Source organism: Amblyomma mixtum, chromosome 9 (assembly GCF_055824585.1).
Source record: "Amblyomma mixtum isolate Tamu chromosome 9, ASM5582458v1, whole genome shotgun sequence".
In the NCBI taxonomy this organism is placed as follows: domain Eukaryota; kingdom Metazoa; phylum Arthropoda; class Arachnida; order Ixodida; family Ixodidae; genus Amblyomma; species Amblyomma mixtum.
Genome location: NC_143020.1, coordinates 100,548,211 through 100,558,884, shown reverse-complemented (window position 1 = coordinate 100,558,884; position 10,674 = coordinate 100,548,211). Strand labels below are relative to the sequence as shown.

Sequence of the window (10,674 nt, the reverse complement as noted above, 5' to 3'; positions counted from 1 at the left end):
TTCTGTAATTCGCATGAATACACTTTTATGAAGCTCAAGTTTCATAACCAAGAGATCCCACCAATTGCTGCAAAAGCCCCAGAGACAAGCGTTGTTCGTGTACCCGTTGTCTTCCATGACGAAACTTGCCGAGTGGTGCAGCCACTACTGGCACCGCAGCCTGAACCTTGCGTCATGACCTATAGAGAAGCCCTACGCGCACCTGCTCCCACGTCGCGAGCGTTCCGCCCCGCTGCTGTCGGAAGCTTCCCAGCGGCACATGCATCCCGTCAGGCACCGTGACGGGTATAATTTCCACCAGACGGTCATCGACCTCTCTATGCTGAAATCATCATCATCATCTTCTTCTTCATCAGCCTGAACACACCCACTGCAGGGCAAAGGCCTCTCCCATGTCTCTCCAATTAACCCTGTTCTTTGAAAGTTGCGGCCACTGTATCCCCGCAAACTTCTTTATCTCATCCGTCCACCTAACTTTCTGCCGTCCCCTGCTACGTTTGCCTTCTCTTGCAATCCACTCCGTTACCCTTTAGGATCATCTGTTATCTTGCCTTCGCATTACATGCCCTGCCCAAGCCCACTTCTTCCTCTTGATTTCAAGTAGGATATCATTAACCCGCGTTTGTTCCCTAACCCACTCCGCCCTCTTCCGAACTCTCAACGTTACACCTATCATTTTTCTTTCCATAGCTCGCTGCGTTGTCCTTAACTTAAGCTGAACCCTCTTTGTTAGCCTCAACGTTTCTGCCCCATAGGTGAGTACCGCTGAAATACTGCTGGAAATTGACCAATATTTGGCCGCTTACAGGCTTCCCCCAACATCACAGTGATTGTAGTCCAGATAGCCACCTCCAAGGTGGTTTGTTTCGGCCAGAGGGCAGGGTGGCAGCGCTTCTGCAACATTGCAGCCTGTCGCCTTTCTCGCGTAGATTTTCCACATCGTTTTTGCCCGAGATGCGCCCGCATGGGGTCATTTAACCCAAGCTGCTGGCGCCGTCGGGCTTCTACAGAGTGATGACAGCGAAGGACTGCCAGCCAGGATGCATGAGAAGTCATCCCATTGAGGACACCTACCTACATCGTTCAAGCAACCTTGCACGCCACCTTTCATGTTGCGTCATCCAACGAAGAGCATCCAATTGAGGACACCTACCTACATCGTTCAAGCAACCTTGCACGCCACCTTTCATGTTGCGTCATCCAACGAAGAGCATCCAATTGAGGACACCTACCTACATCGTTCAAGCAACCTTGCACGCCACCTTTCATGTTGCGTCATCCAACGAAGAGCATTTATACCCGGCGGCATCGCTTTCTAAATCCAGTGGGCAAGGCGGCAACGCGTCTGCACTGATGCTCAAACCTACTGTCGTCGTTCTTGCGCAGGTCAGTTATACGACTGCTATTAAATTTTGCTGTAGTAACTATATCTACCTTGCGCAGCTGCCTTGCCCATGTTTAGCTCGAAGTGTAATGCAAATATATTTACACGGACTGCCCATTTGTTAGAATTTGAGTATACTTTGGAGGCATGAATTGCGTATTTTCGAAAGTACACTTTAAATACATTGCCAACACCCAAATGCGATTTCCCGAAGCTCGATTTCGAACATTAGATTGTTAAACGGCAGCTTGAAGAGTGCTGCAAATATGCTAATGCGGACTACCCATTTGTTAGAATTTAAGTTTTCTTTGGACGAATTAGTGGCGTATTTACGGAAGTACACTTCGAATACATTAACAACACGCAAATGCCATTTCCCGAATCGGGATTTCTAGAACTCGAGTGTTCAACGGCATCTAGAAGTGTGCTGCGAATCTGCGAATACGTTTAAAAGGACTGCCCGTTTGTTAGAATTGAAGTATACTTCGGATCAATTAAATTTATATTTACAAAAGTACACTTTTAATTCATCGACAAGAAGCTAAAACTGCCTGCAAATTTTTTCACGTATCGGAAAAGTGCTCGAAGTACGCTCTAAATGAGGTATATTTGGCATATTTTAGGAATATATTTCGAATACAAAGCATGAAATTTCAGGAACCTATTTTCTACATATTTTTAGTGCATTCATGAATACAAAATATGTTTAAAATACAATTTTAATAGCCCACCGTATATTCCAAACGTATTAAATTTCACTAAGGTTCAATTTGTAGCTTTTTTTAATCTTTATTACGACAACTTCCACTGTCTCGTTAAATCTTTTGGAATCATATTTGCTAGCGCTTAGTGAACACACGAGACAAGAGCACATATACACAGGACAGACGCTAGTCCGTGTGTTCACTAAGCGCTACCAAATATGATTCCAAGCGCTTTCTAACTAGTCCAAGTTTCCGCCTTAATAAGTGTCTTGTTAATTCTGTGGAATTCCTCTATGCTGCCAGCTATATCCTGATTGATCAGGAATCCCACGCCTAACCCTCACCAGTCCATTAAACCATGATAGTATAATACGTGCCCACTACTTAACACAGTGTGTGCTTCATACGTCCACCTAATCCACGAAGCCCTATGCCATCCCGTTCAATACCTGCCAGTTCTCATGCTGCACTGTAAGGATAACCTCACTGGAAAGGGCTCTGGCGTTAAACGTTGCCGGTTTCAATTTCCAATGGCGGCCTGCTCGGAAGCAGAAACTCTTAGCACCCTTCTCCACGTCAGAGGTCTGACAGCCACCATGGTCAGTTCCTCCGCAGCTACCGGAGACTGAGGGCGGGCGTTAACTGTCGCCTTCTTGTAATCACATTGGACTTGTACAGCATACCTTCCCATTGCAAATGGACTAACCACCCTAGATGCACCCTAGATGTGATGTTCACCATGTGTGTCGCTTCCAACCACAAGAACTGGGACCTCGTTCTCTCATATATCCATGACGCCTAATACACACGTGCGCAAACCAGTACATGTTTCTTTCATTTCTTCGTGCTTCACGGCTGGCATCCATCCGCTACCATCTGTGCAGTTCTCCCCTAACCCCTTGACTCATCTGAATGCAAAGCTGTGTTCTATGCGCCCGGAGCCATCACCAGTTGGCAAAGAGGATTTTTTTTTTAGAATTTTAAGGGAACTGAAGCCGCTGGGAAAACAGTCCACACTCAGCCAGTCTCAGCAAGGTCTCGCGCTGAGCGACGGTTATGTCGCTAGGAGATGTACACCTTCTTCTATATACTTCTTAATTCAAACCCGCATGAAGTAGTCCATCGTTCCCCTTCCATTAAAAAGAATGAGGTACACATCTTTGAAGCGCGGCCTTTTCTTCCATTCTCTCGTGTAACCACTCGCCCCTGCTGGCGTTGACTAAAGCGGTCTGTACCGGTGTAACTTGTTCGACATAATGCAGACAGGAATTGTACTTTAAAACTGATAGGTATTTTCATTTCGATGTGAATGTCTCAGTATCTCGTTCATTGTGGTAACTGTAGCGCAAAGGTGTAAGAGGCCTAGTCATTGGCAAGGGGCGTGGCCATATCAGGGAAGATAATGTTAAGAACCTTCAATTTTCTGTGATCCGTGCAGAAAAAGCCGAGATTGTTTCTGTGATATTAGTTTATTTTTAGAACGCTGACGCTTTTTAACCATTCAAAAATGGTGACTGTAGTACTTTCTTTGTGCAGATAAGACTTGCAGCTTTTCAGGCGGCTATGTTAACTTTGAATGACTGGCATCCGACAACAACTCCTCCATTGTTGACTTTAAACTCGATGGTAAGGGTGGTTGGTGCAAACTGAAAGAAATACAGATAAAGAATGTTCATAGATGCTTCATTTCACCGAACATAGTTTAGCAAGGTTATCAACAACTATAAAATTTGGCCATGTCTATTATGTATTTGGAAATGCTTGTGCACAAACAGACGCTAGCTACAGTTAAGGATGATAGAAAATTTATGCTGATTATGCAAGCACTACATGAGTCAACTGCAGCGACACACTTCAGGCTCGCAGTTATTAACTGCTGCACCCCTGCTATTTCTATGGCATGGCTGCGTCTTTCCGGCTGCTAAGCATGAGATGCTGTGGTTGGTACAGGTCGCGGGTGCCTGGGAGCGTTTCGACGATGCCGTTCTGACAACACTTGCGTACTGAAATTTAGGTGTTAGGAAACGCCAGGTTGCCATGCTTATTATGACGTGTCGTACACTCTCGTCATTGCTATGTGCGAGTAGTTATCAACTGTTAGCAACAGCCACAATCTTTGTTATGCCATCGCAATAGAGAAATCACACAGGTTTAGGCTTAATGAAATGAGGAGTTTTTTCCTCCTAGAGATTTCGTTATTTGGGAGGTTTGTTGAACAACGTACCGCGATTTTCATACCGATCGTGTTTGGGACGCAAGCGGTTTCTTAAATTCTTCATATAAAAAAAAATAAAAAAATATTACGCGTAGCCAAACAAGAGTAAGCGCAGTCAAGTGGACGCTGGGGTTTCTTGAACAGAATGCTCTTTGCAATTTCGGAAACGTAAGGATTTGGACTAAATAGTTAGGCATAGTGGAGTCCTTGTAAAAACCTCTACAAGGGGTGACTTGGAACATTTCTAAAGCGTACGGTCACTACAAACATGCTCGACAAAATACAGTCTTCCTACTTCGTTTCTGCCAAGTTAATTATTTATTTGGCGTTCCTCAATTACCGGTTGCCCGCACTTGTTTTTTCGTTTTAATACACATGAAAACTTTTAGTTTATATTCTCGGCAAATTCAGGCGAACATTGTGCAGAAACTGCAGAGCCCCTGAGACCAAGGATAAAGCTGAACCCAAAGACAAATATTTCTGCGGAATTCGGCCTGTCCGAATCCTAGTCACCATAAAAGAACGGCAGCTTCAAGCCGGATTCTAACCATCGCTGGGACAGACTGAGTTAAATCATTTGTTGATTCGTTTCTTGGTGCATTAGACGAGCTTCACTCGGCCATCACCAAAACTTCTTCTCGTAGTGTGTTCTAACAAGCAGTCTGTCGCGCTACTGTTTTAGTTTGTTGTGGCAGTTTCCTTTCGTTCTTTAGCTACGCGGCTTCTAACTCTAGCCGGCAGTAATGCTGCCGCCTTGACCATGCATTGGAGTCGAATGAATTTAGAGGTAGAAAGGCTCTCCAAATGTCGCCAACGCTGTCTGATGTACCGCACACGAAGGTGAGGAGGTGGCCTAACGTATCGCTTAACGTGGAGTACAGCATTGCACTCAAGCGGATGTTAATTGCAGTTGCTTTTCATAGTTAGACAGTCCCAAACAAAGTGGCAACGTAATACTAACACTGATGTCGTGCTGCCTTACAACCGCTAACCTCTCCGGGTTTGGTTTGTTGCGTTAGCAGTATAGCCCTCATTCGGAGAAACGCCGTTGTCTGTGTTTCCGAATCCTGCGCCTACCTCCCAGCCAACCTTCCAGAACGACACCCCTGACTCCCTCCACAAGCCTGTACCCAGCAGAAGCGCACCCATCTGCTGTGCAAAAAAGCGACGGTGAAATTTGATGCAAAGATGCCATGGCAATGCGAACATTGTAAATCCGATACGTAAAACCAATACTGCTAAAGCAGTCTTGTCATATCGCATCGTATATTAACCACCAATTTTTCTTCCCTGTTGTGGTATGCATTGGTACAAATCGGCCCGTTTACCGATGCGCATGCGTGTTATCTGTACTATCATCTTGTTAATCTTCCCCGCCCCTCATCTCTCTGCCATCTGATCTCCGTCCAAGCGCAAGGTAAAAACTTCGGTTAACCACCGTATATGCAATGGCTTCCATTTTGACTTTTCACCCTCTGTTTTCCTCTCCACACACTTTGACAAAAGTTGATAAATACCCAAAAAAGAGGTAGCCAATGGGTAGAAGGTGGTGTATGGATGGTGAATGGGCCTTCTGGATGGTGGAGGTGGCGTGTGTGGGGTGTGTCAGCGGCTCTAGGGTGGCGGTGGGTGGACGCGCAGCTAGCTAAGAAGGTGTGGGTAGGGGGGGGGTTAGCTGGTGAGTGCTGCTTCTGGGAGGTGGAGGCTTAGCTTGCCAAGCCTTCAGGCAGGCAACAATCTCAGTCTTCACACAGATAACGTCGGAATTCTCGCCAGGTGCCACTGTTACTGGTATCGCAGGAAAAAAAAATTTCGACTGAAATTTTGACACGACCGCATTACACTTCACACCACAGAATTCGCGTCCTGCGTTTGAAAGCAAGCGGCAATTAAAGTAATGAAGTCACCAGGTAAAGGTGTGACAGGAGTTGGAACAGGCTCTCGGCGTACTCAGGGCATGTCTATGTGTGTGCAAATAAATATGCGATGACAGTGACAACATAGTGAATGGACGTAAAAAAAACGGCATAAACGCATCAACGTGTAGCTGCAATGTTCCTTCTAACGGGGTTGCATTCCATTCGTAAGATAGCTTGTTAACCCAATAGGTAAGAATACCACTGGAAATATTGCCGCTTTATATACTTACGCCGATGATAAACTGGATGAGAGGGTCCAGCTTGGCGCTAATGGATTCTTGCACATTAGTTACGGGCACTGGGCATTGGTTGTTCCACAGCTGACCAAGGTCTTGCTCTACGCTGCTGGTTCCACCGCAGAGCTTGTAGGTGCTGCAAGAGATCGGAGATATTCAGTCGCAGTTTATACGCTGGGTTATAACAGGAGGCTGAGAAAGACGGTCACACACGGGCCGACTGAAACAAGCACGGGAACTAAACTGATGATTTATGAATTCAAGAAATAACCTTACTGATTTAATATTTCACTGAATGAGACTGCCAAGCAGGATGGACGAATTAACAAGGGATTGATTGATTGATTGATTGATTGATTGATTGATTGATTGATTGATTGATTGATTGATTGATTGATTGATTGATTGATTGATTGATTGATTGATTGATTGATTGATTGATTGATTGATTGATTGATTGATTGATTGATTGATTGATTGATTGATTGATTGATTGATTGATTGATTGATTGATTGATTGATTGATTGATTGATTGATTGATTGATTGATTGATCGACCGACCGACCGACCGACCGACCGACCGACCGACTGACTGACTGACTGACTGACTGATCAATCGATCGATCGACCGACCAACCCACAGGCTAACAGATCGAACGAGTGAATAAGGAAGTGAGTGTGTCACCGAGCAAGTGATTAGCCGATTGGTGAAAAATAAAGCTCATAGACAAACACACACTATGACCACCATAAATCAGATGACAACTCATTTTTATCTTCTTATGTCTTATGTTGTATGTCAAGCCACCGCGGTGTCTGAGTGGTTATGGCGCTCGGCTACTGGCCCGTAAGACGCGGGTTCGATCCCTGCCGTGGCGGTCGATTTTTATTGAGGCGAAATTCTAGATGCCCGTGTACTGCGCGATGTCAGTGCACGCTAAAGAACAACAGGTAGTCGAAATTTCCGGAGTCCTTCACTTCGGCGTCCCTTATACCCTGAGTCGCTTTGGGACGTTAAATCCTCATAAACCAAAACTATGTTTTATGTCGTGGCCATATCTCGTGTGTCTTATGTCGTGGCCATAAAATAAATTCCTGTTTGCTCTATACTTTTGAATAACGCTGTACGAATACACCTCCATTACTGAATATGTTTCGCCAAAAGCTTAACAAGAGAAACGCAGTCAGTGACTGGGCTGTGCTAGCTAACTCATTGGTCGTTTATAATTGATTCATTCGCTTTCCGTAAATGTTCTAATCTCATTCTACCTCTGAGTAAGAGAAAACAACCTACCATGACCCGACGTTGTTGGTGCAGGGAATTGTGCCTCCGTTCTGCTTGCGCATGGTTATTTGCAAAGTCGGGTTTGATCCGAGTGACTCGCTGATGATGATTGTGAAGTTCACCATCATATTTTGCCCGATCTTGGCGTTCGTGATGGTCACGGCGTCAACCTTAGCCTTTTGCGTAGCTGTGCCCATTAGAAAAAAAGAAAAATGTTATCGAGACCGCAGTGCCTACAGCATTTGTTCTTTGATTTTCCCCAGTCTGACCACGTGTAATGATCACGTGTGCAACAACAAGCTGATAATGTTGATGGTCAGGCTTGCTCGGGCTCTTGCGCAGCAAACAATATATTAACGTTGCATAGCTGCTCCTGACTCTATGTTGTATTCGGTGCTATACAATACACCCATTGGTTAGAGGTATGCAATGTACAGTGTTATATGCCCATTCGCTTTCCATGTCTATGCCTACCTTCACCTACTTTTGTTGGTGCACATGGTATATCTAATTGAATCATAATTTCTAGCGCAAAATGATGCCGGAATGAAGGGGGTACATAGGACATATAACTAGCAGTACCTCTAGCATAGGTAATGTCTGCCTTCCCATCATCTATTTCTCCTACTTAATACGCCGAAACCTTTTTTTTTCGTGCCTCAGTGGTTATGGTGCTCGCTTGCTGACCCGAAAGACGCTGGTTCGATCCCGGCCTTGGCGGTCGAATTTCAATGGAGGCTGCATTGTAGAGGCTCGTGTACTGTGCGGTGTCAGTACGCGTTAATGAAACCCGGGTGGTCGAAATTTCCGAACCCCTTCACTACGGCGTCTATCATAGTCTGAGTCGTTTTGGAACCTTACAGCCCATAAAGCAAACCAAATCTTTATTTCATTAAATAGCCCAGTGGGTCTACGCCAGAACATGTAGCGCCGTGCCTGAATCTGATATTTCTGGAAGAGTCACTTTTCGTGGAATCCAACCTTGTTTGAGACGAAATCAAGGAGCTAATTGCTACGCTAGTGGGAATCAGTAGCAAAGCAGACATTTGGGCTAGTTGGTGTGAATTCATGGTGGAAAAAACAGCGCAAACTTAGACAGAAAACACAGAAAAGAGGGGAGACACTACAAGCGGTGACTCGCAACTAAGGTTTATTAGAAAGAACAGAACACAATATATACAAAAACCACCCACGACTGTGTACGACATAACAGAATACGTGCAAGTGTGCAAGATAATCTAAACAGAAGCATCGCGCGTGTGGACCCGGTTATTTAAGTTAGATTATTTAAGTTAGTCTGTTTAGATTATCTTGCACACTTGCACGTATTCTGTTATGACGTACGCAGTCGTGGGTGGTTTTTGTATATATTGTGTTCTGTTCTTTCTAATAAACCTTAGTTGCGAGTCAGCGCTTGTAGTGTCTCCCCTGTTTTCTGTGTTTTCTGTCTAAGTTTGCGCTGTTTTTTCCACCATGGGAATCAGCAATTTGATGGAAGACATTACACCACCAATTAGCACAATTTTCACTTTCCCTTTAGGACGCAGACGTGACCATAGCAATGGCACTGTGCCTCCTCCTCAACGCGACATCAGGGCATCAGGGGCAACGCTGCTTTATATCACTATCACGTCACCCCCATGGCCAACACCTCTTGAAGAGAGGATGTTTCCAATACTGCCAGGACATGCCCATCTGAGTAGTCGGCACCCTTTCATCGGCATTGTTGCCAACAATTTCTGATAAAGGGCGATTGTTAACGAAATAGTTTTCGGCATCAACATACTAATGCCGACTTCCTTTAAAACTAAGGAAGTCCAATGTACTTACACCTTTCTATAATGCAGATGAAGAAACACTAAACCATTAAAAGCTCTCATAGTTCTAGGTGTGGCGGTTACAATTATTCTTCAATAATTGGGTGACGCGCCTTTGTCTCGTAAAAGACGTAGCCGTGTTGAAGATGACCGTGATGCTTTCCTCCCCCATCAAAAATTTTTAAGTAGCATGTGTAAAAAACTTCCTCGTCACATGTTAACAAATATTTCCTTTTTCAATGGTAATCAACATATATGCCTCAAGTCTGGGTGTTGTCACGAACGTGAACACACAAGCATGTTGTGTCACTGCTGCCACCGTTGACGCTTTATGATCTTTCTTCATATCTCTAAATTTTCATAAACAAGGTGCGCTTTGTTAAGTAGGTCGGCTGCAGAGCAATCATTTCACTAAAATATTGCGAATAGTCTTACGGTAAAGTGCAAGAATGTCAGGAGTTGTTCAGGCGCTATGAGAAGCAGGATTATTCCGACACGCCAAACAACTTCAAGCCTACTCAGAGCGCCCTGTATTGCTGCACTATTTCTGAAAGCGTCCTTCCGAGGGGTCCGAGTGAGAGCTCCCTGACTTCCATTAGCGCTTACGCTGATAACTGAAGCGCTTTTCAAATACGACGCAAAGACAGGCGGGCATTGCAGCTTAAGCGATGATATCGCTGTCTACTTACTAGAGCATGATGTGAGTGTTGGCGTCTGCACGGAAGCCGAGACAAACGGAGCGCCTGCGAGAGCCAGTACTATCAGCGTGGGCAGCATGTCTTGGCTTCTTTCCGTGTGAGACTTTCACTGTGGTGTGGGCTTGAATCCTGGTTTCAACTGACTCTATATATTGGCGCCCTGTACTAACTGGAGGGTGTAGCTGGAAAGAATGAAGAATAAAAAGGCGTAAAATAAGAGACGCAGTTCAGAATCCGCTTTGCTAACGTAGCGTTCTGGCTGGCACACGTCAGCACGACCTTGGAGTCTATATTCTGCTGTATTTTTACCCTCGCTACTCAACAACGATCGACCGTACATGGCAAGCGCACGTGTGCAACACAAAACTAAAGCCGCACCAGAAGCATCCGGTATGATGCAGACTCACCTGTGACT

At 45.0% G+C, this 10,674-nt stretch overlaps 1 protein-coding gene across 1 annotated transcript; it reads right to left on the bottom strand.

The window, feature by feature from the left end:
* Nucleotides 1-3,566: 3,566 nt before the first annotated feature.
* On the bottom strand, nt 3,567-10,407 carry LOC149330356 (uncharacterized). Its single transcript, XM_089559821.1, has 4 exons — nt 10,251-10,407; nt 7,754-7,931; nt 6,453-6,594; nt 3,567-3,734 (listed from the first exon to the last, which is right to left on the bottom strand). The coding sequence occupies exons 1-4, from the start codon at nt 10,336-10,338 to the stop codon at nt 3,642-3,644; spliced, it is 501 nt and encodes a 166-aa protein (XP_089415947.1). The 5' UTR covers nt 10,339-10,407; the 3' UTR covers nt 3,567-3,641.
* Nucleotides 10,408-10,674: the final 267 nt, after the last annotated feature.